Below are 26,962 nucleotides of genomic sequence, written 5' to 3' on the forward strand. Positions count from 1 at the left end.
ATATATTCAATCTCACTACTAGGCTAAGAAATATATTTTTTCCTAACCAGGTCACCAACAATGAAAAAATTAATCCTTATAATTTGGTCATTTGTAGGAATGAGCACTCAAGTTAATTGCTGGTAGGAGTATTAGTAACAGTCTGGAGGACAATTTGTCAATATGTATCAAAGTTTTAAATGTTGTTTTCTGATCAGTAATTTTATTTTACGAATTCTAAAGAAATTGGAAAATATCAGATTGCAAAACATTTACTCTGTGACCTATACAGTTAGATCAGGATTTTTTTTGTAATTTTTATTTATTTTTGAGAGAGAGACAGTGTGTGAGTGGGAGAGGGGCAGAGAGAAAGGAAGACACAGAATCCGAAGCAGGCTCTAGGCTCGGAGCTGTCAGCACACAGTTCTGAGCCATGAGATCATGAGCCGTGAGATCATGATGCTTAACCAACTGAGCCACCCAGGTGCCCCAGATTTGAAAGAAAAAAAAAAATCTGAAAGGCAGTATAACAAATTAACACCAGTAATTCTAGCTGGAAGATACAACAATAGAGTTTTGTTTGTTTGTTTGTTTGTTACAATGTCAGTATTGTTTATGGGTGACTTTGGTACACAAAAGAGATTAATGCAAAAGTTCCTTTGCCTTTAAAAGTTTAAATATCTTGGTGTTGAAAAGACAATAGATGGTTATCTTTTGGGCTGAATAAAGTTGTGTATTGATTTCAGGGAGCAGTGCGATCTGAAGCCCTTGATTTTTCTCATTGCCCCAACAGCCAGTCGGAGCTCTTAATTACTAAAATTTTAAAACAGGAATTTCATTATCCACCCAGTGAAATCTAAGATAGTCTCCCAAGTATCTTAACTACTTTGTTGGTTTTGTAATTCTTTTTCCTTTTTAATTAAATGTTTTCCTGTTTTGCTCTAAAGATAGTTTAAGCCTATTGAATTCTTTATGCTCTTAGAAATTCTTTATTCGCTTAGTAATTCCATGGTGACCTCTTTGAATTTGGTCGAATCTGATAGTCCATAACCTTTTTCTGCACCCCCCAGCTTTATTGAAGTATATTTGACGAGTAAAATTGTATTTATCCAAAGTGTATAATGTGATAATTTGATGTATACATGGTTAATTAACACATCCATCACCTCAGTTACTGTGTGTAGTATGAGAATGCTTAAGATCTACTCAGCAAATTTCAAGTACACAATACAGTATTATTGACATAGTCATCATATAGATACTCAGAACTTATTCACCTTAAAACCAAGTTTGTGCTCTGACCAACATCTCCTAGTTCCCTTTACCTGTATTCTTTCTGTCTACTGTTAAAGATACCATCTTAAAGGGGCACATGAGTAGCTCATTTGGTTAAGTGTCCAACTTCAGCTCAGGTCATGATCTCACAACTCATGGTTTCGAGCCCCACGTCGGGCTCTGTGTGGACAGCTCAAAGCCTAGAGCCTGCTTCAGATTCTAGGTCTCCTTCTCTCTCTGCCCTTCCCCTTCTCGAGCTCTGTCCCTCTCTCAAAAATAAATGCACATGAAAAAAAAAAAAAAAGATGCCATCTTAGCTATGGTTAAATTCTAGCTGTTTATTAAGTTTTATTTAGCTCTGGGTCACAGCTTCTTAGCCTATCTGATTGACAGTTTTGACTCTCCAGTTTTATCCCCCCATTATTTGCTGCTTTAGATTATTTGCTATTTTAGATTACTAAAGAGCATATCTGTTTATTTTATAAGGACTAAACCTGTTTTGATTGGGGGGAAAAGATAAGGAACCTCAGGAATCAGCTGAAGAACTATTCGAATCTATGAAAAAACTTAACTGTTAAGTAGTAGGTTATAAGATACATGTATAAGAAGTAGTAGCTTTTCTGCAAACCTTACATGAAGAAAACTAACAAAAAAGACTTAAGCTGAGAGGGTTTTTCCCATGTGACTGAGTATGAGACAGGTAGTATCCACTGTAAGTTTTTCCCAGACTTGTATACAGGTTTAGTTTCAGTCAAAATCTCAATAGGACTTTTCTTTTTTGCAGAAATGGGAGACACTGGGAAGTACCTTGAAAAGTGATTCTGTAACTCATTTTGAATGGTTAAAAGACATTTTTGAAAAAGTAACGAGCAAGTACTTGTATTATCAATATGAGGAAAGACTGTAATGCTACTATAATAAGATATTGTGGTTCTGATTAGACCAGTGGACTAGAAACAGATCATTATATGTAAGAATTTGGCGGTGTCATACATCAGTGGAACAGGAAGGATTATTCAGTAGATGGTATTACAATAATTGTTAACCACTTGGAAGAAAAAAATTGAAGTTAAAGTTTCCCCCTCAAATTTCTACCAAGTAAATTTCAGATAGGTCAAAGTTAATTATGAAGTAGAAACCAAAAGAAATATAGGCAGATATTTAATGACCTGGGAGAAGGAGTTTGTAAGTATAGAAACAGTGAAATAATTTTTCGGGAGTAAAGGCTACCATATATACAGCTAACAAATGAAAAAATTAAACTGTTGCCAACAAATGTGACAAAGTGTATACAAACACATGCATACATCTATTGGGGGGCAGGGAAGAGACAACTCGTGGTTCTTAACCATTTTGGGATAACTCCCTCCCAGAAAAATACATGTGCTATATATGCACACTGACAGGCATGCACACACATAATATGTGCCCACAGCTTTCAATATAATTTTAGGAGACTCATGTTCACAAGAGTTTTATGAATCACAAAGAGGTGCCTGGTAAATGTTACTAAATCTCACCCTCTCCATTAAATAAATTGATTTTATAGAACTGTATTGTTGAATATTGGGGAAAATATTGCTAATGGGATGTAAATTAAATTAGTAAAACTTCCCTGGAAAGCTGTTTGGTCTTTAAAAGGTCAGAATCTCACTTAAAAATTCTATTTCTAGGAGTTATTTTAGGAAAACATCAGAATCTCAGACAAATTTGTATTCAGCAATCGTTATGTACTGAAATGCTTATTACGTATAGTAGCAAAAAATTGGAGGGAAGCAACCTGAATGCTTAACTTTAGTGTAATGGAGCAATTATATATAATGTTTTTAAAAGACTGGTGATGTAGGAAAATAATTAAAAAGTACTATTTAAAAAGGAAATGATCTAAGATGTTAAAAAAAGTTTCTAGATGATGGGACTATTGGTTTTAAATTTATTTATTCATGTCTGTATTCCTACTCATTTATTTTTGTCATATGTATTAGTTTTATACTTAAAACACTTTTGAAAAAATGTTATTCTATTTTGTATAATTTGTAGAGTTCTGCTTAAAAATGACAGTGAATTAACTCAAAAATATATGCAAGGAGTTTTTTTGAGAACTTTTTTTTGAGAAATTGTTATTGGTTCAAGAAAGTTTATCTTAAAATATGTTGAATTAAAACAGAAACAATTAATTTTTGGATACTTTTCCTTCTCCTACTAGAAGTGGAAGACTTGTTTTCTTCACTTAAACATATCCAACATACTTTGGTAGATTCTCAGAGCCAGGAGGATATCTCACTGCTTTTACAACTTGTACAAAATAAAGATTTCCAGAATGCATTTAAGATACACAACGCTGTCACAGTACACATGAACAAGGCCAGTCCTCCTTTTCCTCTTATCTCCAATGCACAAGATCTTGCACAAGAGGTATGTATTCTGAACATCTGCTTGACATAGACAAGCTAATTGTTAGCGATAGTAAGGCAGTATTATTGGAAAATACTGATGTGAATATAAGGCTTGTTTGAATTAATTACTACTGATCACATGTTACTAATTTATTGTGTTAGGAAAAATTTGCCAAATGCATTTTATCCTGAAAAAATACATACTTAGTTCAGAGTCAGAGCTCTGTTTCATGAAAAGAAGTTCTAGTTTTATATATAAAATTATGTTTACATAGTGAGAGAAATATTTGTCTAAATTACTAAAGGGAAGTGTTTTAGTACTTTTATAAATGTATAGTTTTAAGCATTATACATTATAAACTGAGATGAGTACTAATGAGATAAAATTCTGTCTGATAATCAGGTGTCATAAATATATAACTTCTGAAATTTGTTGCTTGTAGATACTTTGAAGTTTTTCCTCTTTAAAAACTATAGAAGCTCCAAAATAATTGAAATTTGATGTACAGTGAGACATTCTCTTGTTAACATGCTGACTTTGAAGTTCTAGTTTCTACTATTTGTTGGTGTTGATGTTCAGTGTTAATGTATTCTGCAAACATCTTTTGAACTGAAGGTTTTAGGGGCACCTGGGTTGCTCAGTCAGTTAAGTGTCTGACTTGATTTCAGCTCAGGTCATGATACCAAGGTTGTGTGATCTAGCCCCACGTCAGACTCCACACTTGAGTGTGGAGCCTGTTTAAGATTTTCTCTCTGTCTAGAAATAAAATAATAAATTGAAGGTTTTAAAAAGATATAAATAAGTCATTTCCTGTTTTGGGGGGGTAGAATTCTGTCATTATAGGATTTTAAGTTATTTTGATATTATGAAAACTAATAATTCTGGAAGCCCATCAAGTAAATCTATTTGATTAAACCCAGACACTAGACAGAAAATGGGCTCTGGGGAAGAGTAGTACTTTCAGAACTACAGACCTATAAAATACCTTAGGAGGCATTTTTTTCAGATGAGCACAGAATGTATTTTATTTATTTAGGTGCATACAGTGGACAAGAGTAACTGAGAGAAGTCTATTATTACCCAGGGCAGGAGAGTGTGACCTAAGGTCCTGTTCCTAGAGAGGAAGTTTTCTGTCGACTCGAATTTAAAAGAGCTAGTTGAAACTCATTCTTTGTGCTCATCTTTCATTATTGAAATTAAATATGAAATTAAAATTTAAAATTTTTAATTAAAAAATTATCTCTGCGGTTTTACTTATTATAGTTTAAATGGTTTTTCTGAAAATTACTTTCCTTGCAGAGATCAAAATAACCGACATTACTTTGATTTTATTTACTCACAAATACAGCGTAACTTTCATTGTATAGGTTTGGGAGGAATGCATGATAAATAATTATAATCATTCAGTTTTCTCTGTCTTATTGGGCCTTTGTTTGTTGAATGGAACAATGGGTGGGAAAGAGAATGAAATAAGCAGGAGAGATCAGAATTGTTCCAATTAAAGAAAGTGACACAGACAACAGAAAGGGTGAAAAGAAATAGGAATAAAAAAGGCATACATAGCTTAAAAAGTTTTAGGAGTTGAGTGAGACAAAGAACTAGAAGTGGCTTAAAGAGTAAATGCTTTGGGAGAGAAAGGGTTGAGGACTTTAAAAAATTAATCTGAAAATTAGTTTTAAGATAGCTAACGTATTTACATGATTCATAGTTCTAAAAGTGCCATAGCAAGGAGACTTTCTGAACGTTTACTTTCACATCCTTACAGTATCTTCAATAACACTTGAGATTGTGTTGCTTTGGTGGTGGTAAGATATGTGGGTGATAGTTATCTTGGACTGAGACTGTTCTTAAAATGAGTACAAACTGATGAATCTAGTCAGTGTGTCACAATGTGTGTGGTTGTACTGCAGTGTAAATAACTTTCCTGTAGCTGTGCGTGCACAACTCTGTGGCAGCCCTGGCTTAGAGTGCATAACATTTAAAAAAAGTATATACTCAGAGCTCATCAAAGAAAAGTCTTAAATCTGAAAACAAAATTCTAAAAGTTAAATGGACTCATTCATTGCCTTTATTTTACAGCTGGAAAAATGTTAGCAGTCACCTAATTCAACCCTTCTGTTTTATATTTCTGGATATTGATAGTGAGGTCAGGTGAGGTTTTGTGAATGGCATAAGACTAATAACTAGGCTGTTCATAGGTCCAATACCTAATGTTCTGCTTTTTAGCATTCGTAATTCCAACTATTTTAATATGCAGTATTTAAAAGAAGAGGTTACTTCATGCTTTAGTTGTATCACTTGTACATGAAAATTTAAGTAAAAAAATTCAAGGAATATAGTGAAAGAATGTCTTAAAACATTAGGAAGTGTTCTCTGTTTTTATAGCTCTTTAAAATAGTATTTTTATAGTTTTTTGTGTGTCAGTTAAACACTAAATATTTTATAACAGATAATAAAATTTATATATTGAATCAAGATTAAATCTTTGAAAATATAGGAAATGTATTAATAACCCCACAACAAGTATTTTTGTCATTAAAGTGCTTTTATCAAGAAAAGGTTGAAAACTTGGGTTTCATTTAATGAACTTTTTGCTTAGTCCAGTAAAAATGTAAGACAACAGACTAGGAAATAGTATTTTATTTTATTATTTGATTTTGAGATATTGAGATATATACATGTGTATACATGTATAAACAAAAACTTGAATCCAAAAGAACTCTCACAAATTAATAAAAAGACTGTTCTTTTTTTTTTTTTAAGTGGGCAAAGGACTTGAACAGACACAGAAAAAATCCAAATGGTCAATAAGTATGAAAAGGTGTTCAGATCATTCCTATCAGAGAAATACAAATTAAAACAAAATGAGATACCACTACAGAGACACCAGAATGACTTAAAAAAACAAAAAACAAAAAAACTGGCAATATCAAATGTTTGTGAGCTTATGAAGCAGCCGAAACTCTTATAGAGTATAAATTGGTACTACCACTTTGGAAAATTTTTGGCAATATCTACTAAAGCTTAACGTACCTATATATTATGAACCAGCAACTCCACTTCTGGTTACATACCTGAGAAAACTGAAAACGTATCCACACAAAGGCTTAGGTACAAATACTGTTTTAGCATTCAGATAATAACTGGAATCAACCCAGATGTCCATTGACCAGTGAAAGTTGAGTTAAGCTATCACTGAGGAAGAACAGTGAATCAATTACAATCTAATGAGAAGTACTGTGATGGCAGTATGAGTAAGGTACCAAGAGCATGTGATAGATGTACCTGATTCAAGGGGCAGTGATGGGAGGAAGCAAAAATTTTGAAGAAAATTTAAGTTGCTGAATCTTGAAGGATGATTGGGAATTTACCAGGAAGTCCAAGAAAGAGGAAAAGCCATTCCATTGGCAAAGGGTACAAAGATCATAGTGATTGAGAAAGTTTCTGGCATATTTGTTCAACAATGACTAAAGGGTAGGATATAGTCTTAAATAATTGGAGTCCAGATCCTGAAGGCCAGATAAGCCATATTAATAAGTTTAAATTTAACTTATAATGGATCCTTGTTGGTAAATATTTTTAAATAATTAACTTACACAAAAAGATGAAAGGAAAAAACCATAGGATCAACTTGATGATGCAGAAAAGATACCTGAAAATAAATTCAGTACCTTTCCCTTGGTGGTGAAAATTCTTAGAAAGCCAGGTACATTTTGTTAAGTTGATAAATAATATCATATCAATGGGGAGCATCTTGCCTAATGGTGAAATACCCACCACATTGCTTTTTAAGCTTGGAACAGGACAATCTACAGACTCTCACCTCTAGTACTAACATTTTTCTGGAGGGACTAGCTACTACAACGAAAAAATAAAAACATAATAGTATATATAATAGTGAAATATAAAGTGGGAGAACAGGGAAACTATGAATTTGTTTCTAATTTCAATAGGTTGAATTACTTTCAGAAGCAAAAACATTGGTTTATTTGATATTCAACATGATGCCTATTAAAATATGGATATAATTTGTACACATGCAAACATCCTTTTCAAACATGCATGTGAGAGATATTGGAAAAAATAAATTATTAAGAAGGCTATCTTTAAGTGGTGGGTGATAGGTAATTTTCTTATTTTGATATTTATGTTTCCCAAATTTAATATGAAAAAGTCACTGTAAAGAAAAGTTTAAAGCAAAAAACTTAGAAATTGTGTGAGGTCAAGAATGGAGGCATAAAGTATGGAGGCTATTGTAATTGTCCAGCTGTAAGATTTTGAGTAGCAGTTGAACATGAAGTGAAGAAATATTTAAATAGAAAACTAATAGGACCTATTGTTCCTATATGGAGACTAAAGGTAAAGGAGACATCAAGGAAGACTTCTTGTCCTCTTTTATTGCATTTGTCAAACATTGAATGCAGTTTGCCAGCCATTCTGTGAATAGCCAAACAAAGCTGAAAAAGATGAGTTCCATCTGTAATGAGCTCAGTCTGGTCCATCAACAATTTTAAATCAAGTTTGTTCAGACTTATGAGTACATGTTATTTAAGCAAATTCAGGTAGCTGGAACAGCTGGCATCATAGGGACCATTCACGGTCATCATAGGGAGACAGCCTGATGCATGCAGGGAGGAAGCAGCAGTTTGGGGCTGGACCAAAAAAGGTTATAGCATGAGGAGTGCCAGGTGATAGGGCTGGAGAAGAGGCAGAAATCAGATGATGCTAAGAATAACACTAAGGAGCTTGGACATGATCTTGTAAGTGATAGCCAACAAAAATTAAAATGTTTATATTTCTGTTTTAGAATTGAAAAAGATATTTAATGACATAGAAAAATGTTTTTATAATTAATATCAAGTAAAAGTAGTTATTAAATGCTGTTATAAAATTATATAAATAGTATGATTTTATTTTGGTAAAACTAAGCGTAAAGGAGATACACCCAGATTTTCCCATAGTTTTGGGGTTTATGGACATATTTTTTTGGTAACCAACTTTATTGAGCTATAATTTACATATGCTTAAAATGGGTACATTTATTGTATAGTTCAGTATGCTTTGACACATGATATACACCTGTGTAATCTGTCACTGTGGTCGTTACAGAAGCATCCGTGACTTTTGCTAAGCTCCCTCATGGCCCTTTACAGACAGTAACACCTCCTTCCCACTTCCCGGGCCCTAGGCCTTCACTGATCAGTTTTGTTTTTATTTACTAATTTGCCTTTTCTGAACATTTCATATAAATGGAATAAGATCATATGTAGTCTTTTGTGTCTGACTTCTTTTTCATATTTATCCATGTGTTGCATTTATCAGTATTTGTAACGTCTTGCTGAGTAGTAGTATTCCATTGTATGAATATCCCGCAATTTGTTTAACCACTCACCTGTTGATATTTGAGTTGTTTCCTGTTTATCATTCTAGCAGATTTGTAATGGTATCTCATTTTAGTTTGTATTAACATATAGTGGGCATTTTTTTTATAGGCTGTTTCCCTATCTTTTGTAAAATAGCTTGTCAGAGTTTTTTTTACCACTTAAAAAATCAGATTGTTGGTCTGAGTTGTAAAAATTTTTTTTTAAGTTTATTTATTTTTGAGAGAGCACGAGCAGGGGAGGGGGCAGAGAGAGGAGGAGAAAGAGAATCTTAAGCAGGCTGTGCACTGTCAGTGCAGAGCCCAACACAGGGCTCGATCCCATGAACCATGAGATGAGATCAAGACCCGAGCTGAAGTCAAGAGTCAGACGCCTAAGTGACTGAGCCACACAGGCATCCCAGGAATTACATTATTTAAATGGAAGGAACAGTAGATTTAACATTAGAGACTGGGTTTTAGTACAAGAAAATAGAGAATCCTTTGCCAAGTTACATGAAAGAAAAAAATACCAGTAACATCAGGAAAGAAAAAAGCATGAATGCAAACATAGGAGATTAAAAAATTATAATACAGTTACAGCTTTATGGTGTTAAATGTCCAAGTGCTATGAAGTGGATGGTTCTTTTAAGGAAATATAAATTGCCAAAGTGATTTAAGGACAGATAACCCAAAAAAGTAGACAAGTAACTATCAATAAAATATAGTTAAAATTAAGAAATCAGAAATCCACCTTTAAAAAATCACCATGCTCGGGTGATTTTATGTACAAGCTCTATCAAAACATTAAGAAACATAATTCTTGTGTTAAACTGTTTTAACACTTAAGTGTAGGAACATTAATATAGAAATTTAGGAACATTAATATAGAAATCTTAAAATATGAATAACTCACATCTAGAAATGTATTAAAATAGTAATTTATTATTAAAACCTTGGATTGTAACTTGTTCTGTGAGTGTCTTGCAAGCCAAGCAATCATTTCTAATACATTTTAACATGATAAACGGCAGTCTCTTACAATATGAGTAATAATGTGATGCCAAACATTACATGATCACAACTGAGCCGATGGTTCTTGAAATTTGCTTTGATACATGAGTGCTTTGGTTTACAAGCGAGTTTCCTGAGTGAATTGTGCTCACAGACCAAGGTTTTACTGTGTGCCTAGGTACTGTGCTAAGCAGTTTATATGGATTATCTCAAACTTTGAATGGTAGGTGCCATTTTATAGGTAAGGAAACAAAGGCTAAAAGAAACTCATCATAATTAAGTGTTTCTCCTATGAATGCAAGAATTGCTCCACCTCGAGACTTTTTTAATTACCTGTGCCTGTGGTATTGTAGTTGTTCCATTACTCTCATGTAAGCTTATCTCGTTAGTCTGTAACTCTTTAAAGTGTCATCTCTGGTTTAAAATATATAAACATATTTTAAAAGTACAAAATAGCAAGTAACTGTTAAGATAGTTTTTCTTCCCTTATGTAATCATTTTTAGTCTATTTTATAGTACATTGATAGAAACTTCCAAGAAGCAAAAAGTTTGGGACACCTGGGTGACTCAGTGGGTTGAGTGGCTGTCTGACTCTTGATTTCAGCTCAGGTCCTGATCCTAAGGTCATAGGATCAAGCCCCACGTCAGGCTCCACACTGAGAATGGAGCCTGCTTAAAATTCTCTCCCTCTGCCCCTCTCTCCTGCTTGTACTCTCTCTCTAAAATAAAGATTTAAAAAAAAAAAACAAAAAAAAAAAAACAGTTCATTCATAGTCATAAATACCAAAATCTTTAGTGTATTTTTTTAAATGAAAAACACTGTTAACAATGATAGCAAGATGGAAAACTCTGAGAAAAAACACATTCCTTTTTTCTCTTATAATTCTTTGTAGTGCTTTCCTTTCTTATAAGTAGATTTTACTAATTTAAATTGTATCTTTTTTTTTAAGACTTGTATAGATGCTGGTGATGTTTCCTGTAACCTAGGAAAAATAATCTTTTGTTTCTTAGGTACAAACTGTTTTGAAGCCAATCCACCAGAAGGAAGGACAAGAATTAACTGCTTTGCTGAATGCTCCACATATTCAGGTAGAAAATGAACAGAACCATATGTATGTATATATATATATGTGATTTTTCTAGCATTCAAAATCTCTTTGAATCAAAATCTCTTAGGGCTAGAAAGAACCTCAAACATTATCTGTCCAGCCTGTTTTATTTACACCTCCCACTGCAAAATAAATTACTATGTTGAAATATATATATTTAGATATATATAGATATAGATATTTATATAGTTACTTATTTTTTGGATTATCTATTTTTGTATTTAAAATTAACCACATTAGTTTTGAAACAACTTTATATTTTTCACAAAAATTCTTCCCTTTTGGGAGTACCTGGGTGGGGGTGGCTCATTCAGTTAAGCATCCGGCTCCTGATTTTATCTCAGGTCATGATCTCATGGTTTCTGATTTTGAGCCCCACGTCAGGCTCTGCACTGACAGTGGGAAGCCTCCTTGGGATTCTCTCTTTCTTCCTCCCTCTTTGCCCCTCCCCTACTCATGTTCTCTCTAAAAAATAAAGATTTAAAAAAATTCTTCCCCTTTTTTTGGCTATATTTTTCCATAAATTTTAATTTTCTATGGTGTTGGTCCATTAAATTGATTTTGTTTTCGGGGCGCCTGGGTGGCGCAGTCGGTTGAGCGTCCGACTTCAGCCAGGTCACGATCTCGCGGTCCGTGAGTTCGAGCCCCGCGTCGGGCTCTGGGCTGATGGCTTGGAGCCTGGAGCCTGTTTCCAATTCTGTGTCTCCCTCTCTCTCTGCCCCTCCCCCGTTCATGCTCTATCTCTCTCTGTCCCAAAAATAAATAAAAAACGTTGAAAAAAAATTTTTAAATTGATTTTGTTTTTATGAAGTTTAATAAGCATTTTTTAAATTTTATTTTTTAATGTTTATTCTTGAGAGAGGGAGAGACAGCGTTAATGGGGGGAGGGGGGGAGAGAGAGAGAGGAAGACACAGAATCTGAAGCAGGCTACAGGCTCCGAGCTGTCAGCACAGAGACTGCCGTGGGACTTGAACTCACACACTGCAAGATCACGACCTGAGCTGAAGTCGGATGCTTAACCACCTGAGCCACCTGGGTGCCCCTGAAGTTTAATAAGCATTTTAGACTTTGATAACTCATCCAAGAGTTACCCTGTTATACTTAACACCTTTATTTTTAGCTATAAAAGACACAGGTTGCATATGTACTTCAGTTAGAAACTTTGGAAACAGATCTGAATAAATAATTATAGCACCTCTTTTAAAGGTTTAAATGAGAATATTAATCTACATGATTAGGTTAAAAATCTCTCTACAGAAATCATGCTGCTACTGTAAATGCTGTGGATTTGTTTGAAACAGGCACTTTTATTGGCCCATGATAAGGTTGCTGAGCAGGAAATGCAGCTAGAGCCCATTTCAGATGAGAGAATTTATGAAAGCATTGGCCAATATGGAAGAGAAACTGTAAAAATAGTTCGTATCGAAAAGGCTCGAGATATTCCGCTGGTAAGTGTTCCACATCTCTGATCTGAGATCCTTTCTACACAGAGATCTTCTATATGGCAGATAATTGAAGACCCCTTTACATTTCTGGTAGTTTTTCTTTTTTGAGATTGATTTGCTGGAGTTCTTTTATGTTCTTGCTCTTGCTCATGTTCCTTATTCAGTTGAGAAAAATTTGTTCATGTTTTCTTACCTATGATTTGATGAAAATAATAGCTTGTAAAATAATTGTTGAGGAACGAAGAAGGGACAAATTATCTGCTTCATTTATTCTCCCAGCTTTTTAAAAAAACAATAATTAGAAATTCTGATATTTTCATTCCATTAAATCTCTTGAAATACAGTTACTTATATTTTCCACATATACTTAGAAATATGTATTCTTTAATGTTAATATTAATGTTTTAATTTTTTTGTTTTTTAATGTCATATGTAAAACTTTTTTTTCGATCTCTTTTCTAAATCTGCTATCATTGTCTCAATTTTCTTTCTTTTGTTTTCAGAGAAACAATGTCTCAAATTACATCTTGAATAGTGTGGTACATAAGTTAGGGACTGTATCTTATGGGCAGTTATGTAATTAGATTTTTTCCTCCACAGAAAAAGAAATTGGGAAAGTTACAAGAAAATTTTAAGTGTTTAGGAGAGGGGCACCTGGGCGGCTCAGTCATTTAAGCATCTGACTTCAGCTCAGGTCATGATTTCACAGTTCCTGGGTTTGAGCCCTGAGTAGGGCTCTGTGCTAACAGCTCAGAGCCTGGAGCCTGCTTCAAATTCTGTGTCTCTCTCTCTCTCTCTGCGCCTCCCTTGCTTGTCCTCTGTCTATCTCTTCCAAAACTAAACATTAAAAAAACATTTTTTTTTTTAAAGTTTAGGAGAAAAATGTTGTGAACTCTGTCTGCTTTTAAGCTTTTAATCCATGTTTCATATTTCCATTTTTTGAGCATATGTATTTCAGTTGTGCTTTCAATTTATGTAATGAATGCTAATGTTTGATACATTTAAAAGTGAATTGGTTGCAGCTATAATATATAATGTTTGAATAATCAAGCAGATTATTATCCCTTAATCATATTTTGAATTTTAAAAAAGGACTTTTATAGTTACAAGTCATGTTCACAAAGTACGTCTAAATATAGTATAACCATGAATAGTATCCAGAATCTAGAGAACAAATTTGATTATAGGTCTTCACGTTGTTTTTAAGTGCATATTTCTGTTGTTGTATACTTCAGAAGTCTGCTTGATTCTAATGAATACATAGTGTGTCTGAAACAAAATGTAAGGAAAATGATGAACTTTCAAAGCTAATTACTATGGTTACTCTAGTTGTGTAAGTTAGGTTTTTTTTTTTTTTCCAAGATAACTGAAAGCTAGTATTGTTGAATAGAAAAAAAATTTAATGAAGAAATGTTTAACAATAGAAAAAAATTAATGAAGAAATGTTTAACAAAAAAGTGCATTTCTATTTCAAAATTACATACTGCCTTTTTTAGGGTGCTACAGTTCGTAATGAGATGGATTCTGTCATCATTAGTCGGATAGTAAAAGGAGGTGCTGCAGAGAAAAGTGGTTTATTACATGAAGGAGATGAAGTTCTGGAGATTAATGGCATTGAAATTCGAGGGAAAGATGTCAATGAGGTTTTTGACTTGTTGGTAAGTTAATACAGGAGAATAACTGTTAGGTGGACACCTGGGTGGCTCACCCAGCTCACCCAGTGTCCGACTTCGGTTTAGATCATGATCTCACAGTTTGTGAGCCCGAGCCCCATGTCGGGCTCTGTGCTGACAGCTCAGAACCTGGAGCCCGCTTCAAATTCTGTGTCTCCCTCTCTCTCTGCTCCTCCCCCTCTCATGCTCTGTCTCTGTCTCCTAAAAATAAATAAATGTTAAAAAATAAAAAGAACTGTTAGATTCTTAAAAGCTGTTTCTTTGTAATTAGACTTCAAAATAAAATATTTTAAAAATATTAAAAATTCTTAGACAATTTCTAACTGAATTTTCACATGATATAATTTCTGTAATACTTATTAGTAGAGTTTCATTTTGGGGTGGTTACCACTGATTTTTTTCTTTTTTTGAGCTTTATTACTACTATGTATATTGCCTCTGAAATCACAATATAGCTATTTCTTCAACATATATTTATTGAGTGCCTACCATGTGCTAGCCAGTAGGAAAATAGTGATAAAACAAAGTCCATACCCTTATCATTTTTAAGTTCTTTTTTTTTTTTTTTTAATTCTTTTCAACTGATTGCTGTTTCCTTAATGATATTAGGTAATAGTAATGGTATAGATGTACACTGCCCAACATAATAACCACTAGCTCCTGGTGCTAGTTATTTAGATTTAAGTTAAGTAAAATTTAAAATTACATTCCTCATTCATATTTGCTGCATTTCAGGTGTTCAAGAGTAGTATATAGCTAATGGCTTCCGTATTAGAACGTTGTAGAAAGTTCTTTTGGACAGTGCTGGTATAATCAGGAAGCCATTTCATAGTCTGTCTTTGAGGGCAGTTTGATCACTTTGTATATATCCACAAACCAGACTTCTATTCTTATTTAATATCAGTTGTTACAATAGAATCTGTCTTATCTACTGATGTTTGTTGAAGAATCTATAAAATGTCCTTATTTTCACTCAAACTCATTCATTGCTTTGGTAGAGCAGTGTCAGTGGTCATTGTTTTTAGGCCTTGTTTTATTGGCTCTTGTCTCTATGTTGAACACTGCTCCCTGCTATCTCTGGACCAGAATTTGTGATTACTGTTCAGGTTGGAGGTATCTGAACAAGGCAGTCAGTGGTGTACTGGGAAATAATAGTTACCTGACAGTAAAACTCCATACAGTTAAAAAATAGAATGAATGACAGAGACCATGTATCTGGGAAGTGAGAATATGTGTATATTTGCATCATTTTTCTAATCCTGGTCACAATTACTATTTCAAGTTATACTTTATTAAAATTGATGTGTGCCAGAGTAGATAACCTAGAATTGTTATAGCACTGTGGTATCTTTCAATCCTTCACTGTGCAATTTTTCTAAGCTTACACCAAATGGAATACAAAAACCAAAGACTTATAAGCTAAGTGGCTTTCTCTGGTGGACGAGAATTGCAGAATGTCCCATTCCTGAGTAGCTTAATATAATGGAGTTCATGAAAGGCCCAATTTGTGCTTCCTTATGAAACAGCATTCATCTTTACCAACTTTTTAGAAAGTGTTCTAGGGGATCCAGAATAGTACAGTTTAGGGAATATTGATTATAAGGTCATAGAATGATTTTTGTAAGTGACAATTTTTAAATAACCTAATCTTTCTGTTGCAGTCTGATATGCATGGTACTCTGACATTTGTTCTGATTCCCAGTCAACAGATCAAGCCTCCTCCAGCCAAGGAAACAGTAGTAAGTGATTTTTTTATGTCCCATTATTTATTTTCTGGTGGCTACTGTTTAGTTTTTTATTTAATTGACAAACTTTTTTTTTTTAGAGTACTTTATGTTCACAGCAAAATTGAACACCAAGTACAGAGTTCTCACATATCTCTTGCCCCAACACGCACATAATTATCTCCACTATCAGCATCCTGTACCAGGTAGAACACTTGTTATGTTGATGAATCGACGGTTTCATTATTTCTCAAAGACCATAGTTAACATCAGGATTCACTTTTGGTGTTGACATCCTATGGGTTTGACAAGTGTATAGTTCATATGTATCCATCATTTTATCATACAGAATAGTTTGCCCTAAAAATTGTCTTGCTCTGCCTAATCGGCACTTCCTAACCCCAGTCCATGGCAACCACTGATCTCCATAGTTTTGCCTTTTCCATAATGTCATATAGGAGGAATCAAACAGTAGGTAGCCACTTCAGATTGGCTGTTTTCATGAATGATAAGCATTTAAGTTTCCTCCATGTCTTTTCTTAGCTTTTGGTAGCTCCTTTTTTTTTTTTTTTTTTTTTTTAAGTGCCAAATAATGTTCCATTGTCTGGTTATACGGTAGCTTATCCACTTACCTACTGAAGGCTGTCTTGCTTGTTTCTAGGTTATCAGTAAAGCTGCTATAAACATCCCTGTGCAGGTTTTTTGGGGTTTTTGTTGTTGTTGTTGTTGTTTTTTTTTTTTTTGGTTTTTGGTTTTTAATTTATTGTTTAATTTATATCCAAGTTAGTTAGCATATGGTGCAACAATGATTTCAGGAGTAGATTCCTTAATGCCCCTTACCCATTTAAACATCCCCTCTCCCACAACCCCTCCAGCAACCCTCTGTTTGTTCTCTATATTTCAGAGTCTTTTATGTTTTGTCCTCTTCCCTGTTTTTATATTCTTTTTGCTTCCCTTCCCTTATGTTCATCTGTTTGGTATCTTAAATTCCTCATATGAGTGAGTCATATGATACTTGTCTTTCTCTGACTGATTTCACTTAGCATAATACCCTCTTGTTCCATCCATGTAGTCCTATGCAGGTTTTTTTGTGTGGATATGTTTTTGTCTCATTTGGTATACTAAGGAATTGAAAACTTATGTCCACACAAAAACTTGTACATATATGTTTACTTTTGAGTCTTAGAAATGTCTCTTTAATTATTTCTTAACACTCAAGTAAAAGGTAAATTCAGCAGTTCTCATTTAAATAAACATAAATATTAATATTTCAAAGTTAGTAAACTCTGAAAAGTAAAAAATAAAACAGTTTTCTTCCAGAATTTTTATGACTTGCAACTTCTTTTTCTGTCATTATAGGTGGTTTATTTAACTTAAACATACTTAGTGCAGGAGGAAAAAGTGCTTTTTCAAAGTATGTACAGCTTTAATTTTAGAATATCTATTGCTCTTTATGTTAAACATTTATTCAACTGCTATGGTAAAAGACAAACTTCATACAACCTAACAGTTCCACTCCTAGATATATATCCAAAAGAATTGAAAACACATCCTCAAAAAAACTTGTATGTGAATGTTCATGGCAGCATTATTTTATTAACCACAAAGTAGAAACAGCCCAAATGTCTGCTACCTGATGAATGGAAAATGAAATATGATCTATCCATTTTTAGAAAGGAATATTATTTGGCAGTAAAAAGGAATAAAGTACTGATACTTGCTATAACATGGGTGAACTTGAAAAAATTAGGCTAGATGAAAGAAGCCAGTCACAAAAGGCCATATATTGGTTCATTTATATGAAATGTCCAGAATAGGTAAATTTGTAGAGACAGGAGGTAGTAGATCCTTAGGTGTCAGAATGGAGAGTTAGGAGAGCATGGGAGTGATTCTTAATCAGTATGAGGTTTCCTTTGGAGGTGATAAAAAAATGTTACAAAATTGTTCATGGTCGTACAACTCTGAATTAATAAAAAGTATCTAATTGTGTACAGTAGTGACTTTTATAATGTATGAGTTATTTCTCAGTAAAGCTGTTCAGAAATTTACAGACTTCAAAATGCTGAGTTGATGTAGAAGGCTGATGTGTATTGCGTCTGTTATTATTAACTTCTACAAAAGCATAATGGTTTGAAAGAACACAGTTTCATTTTTTTGTCAATATTTCATCACAGTTATGGGGCACCTGGGTGGCTCGGTTGAGCGACTGACTTCGGCTCAGGTCATGATCTCACAGTTCATGAGTTCGAGCCCCGCGTCAGGCTCTGTGCTGACAGCTCAGAGCCTGGAGCCTGTTTCAGATTCTGTGTGTTCCCTCTCTTTACCCCTCCCCTGCTCACGCTCTGTGTCTCTCTGTCTCTCGATAATAAATAAACGTTAAATTTTAAAAAAAATTTCATCACAGTTATGCTTCATATTTTGGCTATCATTCCATGTTTTCCCTTCATTCCTTATGGAACATATTGAAGTTGATGTTGCATCTGCAAGCTTCCTTCTGTTTAAAGTGCTTTGTAGGAAGAAAAATGAGGAAATAGTTTGTCCCTGAATTCCATCAGCCTCATCCTCTATGCCTTTTTCCCTGTAAACGAGGCCTTAATTTCAAAAGTAGCTCTGCAATCTGAGTAGACTTCACAGAGGAGGGTTAGAATATGCATTTACTTATCTGGACTTTAAAAAAAATAATAAAGGGACAGAGAGAAAGGAAAAGATGGAAGGTTTATCCATTTTAAAATACAGTATTTTGGGGGTGACTAACTGGCTCAATCAGTAGAGTATGTGGCCCTTGATCTCAGGATTGTGAGTTTAAGCCCCACATTGATTCAGCATTTGATGGTAGAGATGCTTTTCATCGATGAGTTTCTTTATGTTTGTGATTGATTTATATATTTGGGTGCTTCCATATTTGGCACGTAAATGTTTACAATTGTTAGGTCTTCTTGGTGGATAGACCCCTTAATTATGATATACATGCCCTTCTTCATCTCTTGATACAGTCTTTTTTTAAAGTCTAGGTTGTCTGATAGAAGTATGGCTATTCCGGCTCTCTTTTGTTTACCATTAGCATGATAGATGGTTCTCCATCCCCTTACTTTCAATCTGTAGGTGTCTTTAGGTTAGAGATGCTTTTCAAAATGAAAAGATGATGTACAGTATTTTTTTTCCTTCATTTCCTTCTGAAATTGTGAAGAACTCTCAAAATTGCCATATCTCTTGGAAAGTTTTTATCAAACCTAACTGACTGAAAATGAATTACTGTTATTAAAGCTTGCACAAAGAAAACAGTGATAGGAAATTATAATTTTAGTTATTGGAGAATATGCAGAATAATTATCTGTGAGATTGCTGAATTTAAGAAATTAAAACAATTTATTGACCACCGTTATGGTACAAGTCAGGATCTATTAAGAGCAGCAAAAGGTATCTTTCTGATGTATGTTTTGTGATGTTTGAAGAAATGTGTGTTTAAGAGAAAATGGGAGTTATCTGCCAACCCCACTATATTTACTTGCTGAATTATGACGTCACAGACGGCAGGAGTCAGCTCTATCAGAAGTACTGCTTTATTTAGGTTTCTTTTGCATCACACATAGCAACCAGTGGCTGCTCTATCAGTCACAGAGGGCAAGAGTCTTGGCACCTTTGTAGTTCACTTCTGGGTGATGGGCACATTTGTCCCAGGAAACAGCATCATTCATTCATTCATTTATTTTTTAATGTTTGTTTATTTTTGAGAAAGAGTGCAAGGGTAGCAAGAGGGAGACACAGAATTCAAAGCACACTCCAGGCTCTGAGCTGTCAGCACAGAGCCTGACACAGGGCTCAAACTCATGAACCATGAGATCGTGACATGAGCCGAAGTCAGACGCTTAACCGACTGAGCCACCCAGGTGCCCCAACATAACATCATTTAAATGGCAGTTTCCTTCTGTCTGCATTGACTTGAAAAAAAAAGTTGGAGTTCTCAGACAAGTGTGCAAAACTCTAGATTATTCTACCATATAATTGAAATAATATGGAAGGAAGAAATAAAATATTTGAACATGAAGGCACTTTTTTCATGTAGTCCAGTGCTCTGATCTAACAGAAATAAATTGAAATGTGAGGGGTCACAATGCTTATTAGTGATGGAATATGTACTAGAAAATTCAGAGATTATTGATTATCCAATAAATATTAGCTATTATTGTGATTAGTTACTCAGTACCAGGTATGGTACTAATTGTTTTTTATAGGTTTTACCTCATTTAATGCCCACAGCATCCCTGTAAAAATACAGGTATTTTTATTTAACCCCTTCAACAGGCATTGAAACTAGAACTTAGGTCAAGTTAATTGCCCAAGCCCACTATTAATAAGTGACTAAGGACTAAATCTTATGCTTATTCCAGAAATTATGCTTTTAACAGTGTATAGTATAACAGGTAATGTCCCACAAAGCCACTAAATATTGCATTACTGTTTATTATCAATCTAAAGAAAATAATTAGAATACCATGATAGAAAAGTGTAACTATAGATGAATTAACGTCTTAGTAGCTGGGACGCCTAGGTGGCTCAGTTGGTTAAGCATCCAACTCTTGATTTTGGCCCAGGTCATGACCTCATGGTTTGTGAGTTCGAGCCCTACGTCAGGCTCTGCAATGATAGCACGGAGCCTGCTTAGGATTCTCTCTCGCTTGCTCGCTCGCTGCTCTTCCCCTCTTCGTGTGTGCTCTCTCTCTCTTTCTGTCTCAAAAGTAAATAAACCTTAAAAAAAAAAACTTGTTAGTAGCTATATAAATAATGATACTAGATTCTGAGTACAATAAAAGCATACTAAAGACATTAGTGTTTCAAATTGCCATAGGGTCTCTTTTGCCTACAGAAGACTTACAGCTTTAAGAAGACTGGGAATATGACTGAAGTCTTCATTTGTGGGGATTGGGATGGGAGGATAGGAGAGAGATGTGGTTTAAGGGGAATTTATAGGCTTAGGAAAGGAGAATGCTAAAAATCACAGGTCAGGGATACAAAACACAGAATTAGCCACTAGCCAAATGGTATTAATAATTGAAATCTATTCTTAGGGGTCCCCAGTTTTTTCCTTACAGTGAAAATCTTGTTTTTGTGTACTAGGCACTATGCTAAGCAGTGAGTTGATAATAATTAACATGATATAAAATAGCTATAGCTTGTAGTAAATGATAAAATGGAAATAAGCAGCCTTGAACACTGAAGAATAAAAAGAAATAGGATTAAGTGGTCAGGAAAGTCCTCTGGGTGGAGGCAACATGAGGCTGAGACCTGCAAGAAGAGATGAAGCTAGGCCTATTAATTGCCAGAAGACCTTTCTATTTGGAAATCCTTGGAGGTGGAAGAAAGTGGGGGAGTGGTAGGGAGAGGATTCAAAGAGATGAAGCTGGAGAGGTAAGTAGGACCAGGTCAAGTAGATCTCTGTGGCCACAGCAGGAAGTTTGGATATTAAATCTAGTATCATGATCTGATTTGTATTAAAAAAAAAACATTTCTTGGGGTGCCTGGGTGGCTCAGTCGGTTAAGTGTCCAACTTCGGCTCAGGTCATGATCTCACAGCTCGTGATTTTGAGCCCCATGTCGAGCTCTGTGCTGACAGCTCAGAGCCTGGAGCCTGCTTCAGATTCTGTCTCCCTCTCTCTTTCTGCCCCTCCCCTGCTCGTGCTCTGTCTCTGGCTCTCTCAAAAATAAATGAACAATTTTTGGGGCGACTGGGTGACTCTGTCGGTTAAGTGGCCTACATCAGCTCAGGTCATGATCTCATGGTTTGTGACTTTGAGGTCCATGTCAGGCTTTCTTCTTTTGGTGCAGAGCCCACTTCAGATCCTCTGTTCCGCTCTCTTTTTGCCCCTACCCCCACTCATGCTCACTCTCAAAAATAAATACACATAAAAAAAATCATCTGGCCGCTGTGTGGAAATTGGATTAGTAGAGCCAGTAAGGGAAGCAAGGAGACTTAGGAAACTGAAATCATTATAAAGTATGATGATGGCTTAAACTAGGATGATAGCAGTGGCAATAGAGAAAATAGATCAGGTTGTGTTCTAGAAGTAGAGATGGCAAGACCTTGTAAAGAATGCAGAGAGTAAAAGAGGAAGCAAGGATGCTTGAATAACTCACTGAGTGGATAGTGGTTCTGCTTACTAAAGGGAAGTCTGGAGGAAATAGATTTGGGGAGAAAAATGAAGAGGTCCATTTTCCAGGTTGAAGGGCATTCATGTGGACATACTGAGTACATAGAATTGAATGTATCAGCCTGTAATTCTAAGGAGAGATCTGGGCTATAGTTGTATTTACTGTGGGGAGAGCAGGTCAGGGGAGCAGTCTGTTTATATGTATTATGTGTTTGCAAGAAATTCTACAGTTTAAAAAAAAATGATTAAGGATGTTCACAGTTTTTAAAGAGTTGAGAACTGCCTTTATCAAATGTATTTACTTTTCTGTTAAGAGGTATAAAATGTACTCTCTAATTTTCATCTTAATTTTTTCTCTCCTTTGGAAGAGGATCTGGAATGTTATAATGCAGTAAGATTTTTATGAATACTGGGGCGCCTGGGTGACTCAATTGGTTAAGCGTCCGACTTCAGCTCAGGTCATGATCTCACGGCTTGTGAGTTTGAGCCCTACATTGGGCTCTGTGCTGATAGCTCAGAGCCTGGAGTCTTCTTTGGATTCTGTGTCTCCTTCTCTCTCTGCCTCTCCCCCATTCATGCTCTCGCTCTTGCTCTCTCTGTCTCTCTCTTTCAAGAATAAACATTTTTTAAAAATTTAAGATTTTTATGAAATTTCAGTGTATATTAGATGGACATCCCTTTTCAAGTTAGGGCAATTGCTGTGTTAAGTTTGCTGTTATTCTAAGGTTCATATTTCTGTCTCCCTTCTATTAAACAACTTCTGGATGTCCCACAGATACCCAAAACTTCTCATATAAAATATGGAAGCAGACAAAGATAATCCTTGAGTGGGCATCGGGAGGAGGAATCTACGGTTGGAGGAGGGATTTGGAAACTGTTATAACACACTGGAAAGGCTTTTCTTGATACTGCCCTTAATTTTACAGTGTGAGCAAGGGGTAGAGTTTAGGCCAAAGCTAAAGGAAGATAGATAGACTTTCATTCTTTTCTCTTCCACAAATAATTTTAAAACTTCAAGATAAATCTATAATAAGAAATACAGAAATAAAAATTACAAAGAAAAATTATTTTGGAGCATGGACTCCCTTAGGAAAGATGTAAATAAATTGATGAATTGTTATCTCTTTACCATATCCCCATCATTAGGACTTCGAATGTGAATAGTTTACAGGTACTATGAAAAGGCCCAGAGAAAAATGTTGGGCTGGAAGGTAATTGTATATAAATACAAGATTTTGTTTTGTTTTGAAACCAAACAATATTTTGATCATGAGATACATTGTACTGATATTGCAGCATTGTTAAACCCTGGAGTCTTCTAGAAGGGTCAGCATCTCTCCATTTTGAAAAGGCTTTGTTTTCCTTTGTATGGTAAAAAAAAAAAATAGCCACTAAAGGAGCTGGGGAGGAAAAATGGATGGAGATACCTTCTAGCACTGATAAGAGTTGATCGGTAGAATATATGGATAGAAGTCACATAGAGTATGGCAGGGCAATGCTCAGACTTTAACTCAACCAAATGGTCAAGCTCTGTTGTGAAAAAACTTTGCTTTTTTTTTTTTTTTTTTTTTTTTTGCTTTGCTCTTAATTTTAGGGTACATTGTATACAGCTCTAGATAAACTTGTCACATAAGCAAAGCATTTCCCCTCTGTACTCTTCCTCAGCCTACACAAAGAGAGGCCCCATTCCAAACCAGCTAAATCTGAATGGTCAAGGGGTGACCCCAAGGCAGGAGTAGAGTGAAAAGCATCTCTGGCTGATTTTGTTGGACTTTGGCAAAGGTTGTTGAACTAGATACAGCCTCCATAGTGGTCTAATTAGTTTCCCTTAGGGTAGTAGTTCCCTAAGATTTTAGGGTACATTTCTTTCTTTCTTTCTCTTTCTTTCTTTCTTTCTTTCTTTCTTTCTTTCTTTCTTTCTTTCTTTCTCTTACTTTCATTCATTCATTCATTTATTTTTAAATGCTTATTTATTTATTTTTGAGAGAGACAGCACACAAGCGGGGGAAGGGCAGAGAAAGAGGGAGACAGAATCTGAAGCAGGCTCCAGGCTCTGAGCTGTCAGCGCAGAGCCCAACACAGGGCCCGAATCACAAACTATGAGATCATGACCTGAGCTGATGTTGGATGCTTAACCGACTGAGCCACCCAGGCACTAGGGTACATTTTAAATGGCATGTGTGTAACAGTTATCCGAGGAACCTAGTTAAAATGCAGAGTCAAAGTCGGAGATGTGGCATAAGAATTTAGTATTTTGATAAACATTCTAGGCAAGTGATCTTAGCAGAACACTTTGAAAACATGCTCTGTATTGCTTTCAGAAAGCTATTTGATAAAATCGTCAGGTGACCAAATTAGTTTGATCTCCTAGATGTCTAAAATAAAAGCCTGATAACAAAAATCTCTATACCTCCTTAAATAATCCCTGTGATTCCATAATTAGATTCCTAAGACTCTTTGGCTAAAAAGGCAACAATTTAAGCAGATTTTGGAAGGTTGGTTGACAGGGATAGTTGACAGGGACTTCTAGATTATCCTACATTTTATGCCAAGGTTATAAATTGTATGTATAATCTCTTTAATCAAAGTCTCAACTGTGTTTTGATTCTCTGCTACTTTTGTATAACTTTCTAAAATTTATTTTTGGTTTTACCTGGCAGAGTTTTCAAGGTGTTAAAACTCTGTTTTCACATTAACAGTAAGGCTCTTTAGGGCACTCTCTAGCTGGAATGCAGCAGAACACAGTCCAAATGAAAGAGGTCTCTTAACCATATTTAATCCAAGAGTGTGTATGTTGTGATTCCATTTGTATGAAGCAAAGTACTGGGAAAACTAATCTATGCTTCTAGAAATCAGGATGATGTTTGCCCTTGGAGGACATAGAGTGGTTAGTGACCGAAAGGTACAGGAGTCAGGGCTTCTCGCATGCTGGTGATATTCTCGTTCTTGATTTGCATGCTGGTTATACAGGTATGTTTCATTTGTGGAATTCATTGAGCCATACATTTATGACTTTGTGTACTATTTGAACTTACAGAGTACATCCATGAAAAGATAACCCCAAAAAAGCAGACTAGCTATGTAAGTTCTGCATTTTTAACTGGATCATTTGCTTTATTTCAGTATTGCCAGTTTTATATTGGGAGTTGGATTTTCTCATTTCCTATATATAGTAGTTAGTAAAATATTTTTCTGAAATTATAAAAATATTTAAGACACCCTCAAGCATAATTTCTGAAAGAGGCTGTTACTTTCATGAGGATTCTTGGTTATGCCTTATGGAGGGAGATGGATTAGATAGATAGAGATATATTTTTATCACTTAGAAAGTGTTTTATCAAATTTCATATATCCACCATCATTGAAAATACTCAATTTTGTGTTTTAGGAGCTGAAAAAAGATACTGTACTTTCATAAAACAATTCTTGAAATAGACCAGTATTATTTTTATGATAGGTGGCCTCAATTATGGTGAGGATGTAAAAGGCAATAACAATTGGAAGAAAAGGACTCCGAATAATAAAATTCTTAAGCTGTCAATTAGTTGCTTGGCTCATTGAGCTGAAACCTGAAGTTTAACCTCTATGGGGCAGAAACACTCATTGCATAAAGGTGCTGGATTTCATTAGATGAAAATGGACTTCTTACAGATTTTGGAAATGCCACATGTCACTTAACCAGGCTGGATGAAAATTATAATGGAAAGTTAAAGAGAATATTAATATTAATTCTTTTTACTTTATTAAAATTAAGACAACTTTGTTACATCTTATAGAGGTATATTGGAGGAAATAGTATAGGAATAACTTAGCTCTCAGTAAGATTCATGTGAATTCTTACCTACCTTTAATGCTGCAAGTGTAACACAGTTTTTTGATATGCAGAAAAATTGTTAGCAAAAATTATAACCGTACAACTAGTTAAATTTCAAAGCCTACAAATAGAATACACAGGAATTTATTATAAACTTGATTTAGGTGATTTTAGCAGTTTGGGGTGTGATTGTTTCTGAACCTAAACAGATCCCTTTTAAAAGAAACACTGAGAGAAGTTTAAGGCACAGTCGCACTGACAGTGTATTCAAGAAGGGTAACAGCACCAGGGAAACTGACACTCTCCTGCATAGGTGACAGATGTGGTGAGGTTTAGTCCACATTTCTAGATACTAGTGGTTTAGAAATTACATACCTTACTGCAGAGTCATTGTTTTCAAAGGTCAGGAATAGAGGGGGAAAGGGTCTCAGTTACATTCCTTCTGCTTCTCTCAAGCCTTTGAGGCCCCTTAGCACTTCAGGCTCAGTTAGCAGCTAACAGTGCAGTCCTGTGCATACTTTTATACAGTTTTTGTTTGTTGTTTGTACTCTAATACATGTTTGTAATCAACAGAGTGATGAACTTAACTGAAGAAAACAAGCCTGAGAAAATACTGCAGTTACTTAACTAAACCTCCCTTCTTTCAACTCATAATTGCTTTGCACTAATAAAATTGTAACATTTTGATTATATTTATGCTGAATATTTTGTGTTGCCATTTCATCATTACCGTTGTTTTGATTTTTACCCTTTTTATCTTTTAGATCCATGTGAAAGCTCATTTTGACTATGACCCCTCAGATGACCCTTATGTTCCGTGTCGAGAGTTAGGTCTATCTTTTCAAAAAGGCGATATACTTCATGTCATCAGTCAAGAAGATCCAAATTGGTGGCAAGCCTATAGAGAAGGGGACGAAGATAATCAACCTCTAGCTGGGCTTGTTCCAGGTAAAAAGACAATATAGTATAAAGTACATATTTAAAAGAACATTTTGGAAAGAGCCCAAATGTCCATCGATGGATGAA

The 26,962-nt window shown here is 34.9% G+C and overlaps 1 protein-coding gene across 5 annotated transcripts in view; it reads left to right on the forward strand.

The window, feature by feature from the left end:
* The window catches only part of PALS1 (protein associated with LIN7 1, MAGUK p55 family member), a 92,718-nt gene that overhangs the window by 46,376 nt on the left and 19,380 nt on the right, over positions 1–26,962 (forward strand). For all 5 annotated transcript variants that reach the window (XM_027065974.2, XM_053224583.1, XM_027065973.2 and 2 more), the window contains 6 exons: positions 3,461–3,669; positions 11,036–11,113; positions 12,436–12,582; positions 14,076–14,237; positions 15,914–15,991; positions 26,701–26,884. In XM_027065974.2, coding sequence (XP_026921775.1) covers positions 3,461–3,669; positions 11,036–11,113; positions 12,436–12,582; positions 14,076–14,237; positions 15,914–15,991; positions 26,701–26,884 — 858 coding nt within the window. The remainder of the gene's footprint in view (positions 1–3,460; positions 3,670–11,035; positions 11,114–12,435; positions 12,583–14,075; positions 14,238–15,913; positions 15,992–26,700; positions 26,885–26,962) is intronic.

Source organism: Acinonyx jubatus, chromosome B3, assembly GCF_027475565.1.
Source record: "Acinonyx jubatus isolate Ajub_Pintada_27869175 chromosome B3, VMU_Ajub_asm_v1.0, whole genome shotgun sequence".
Lineage (NCBI taxonomy): Eukaryota > Metazoa > Chordata > Mammalia > Carnivora > Felidae > Acinonyx > Acinonyx jubatus.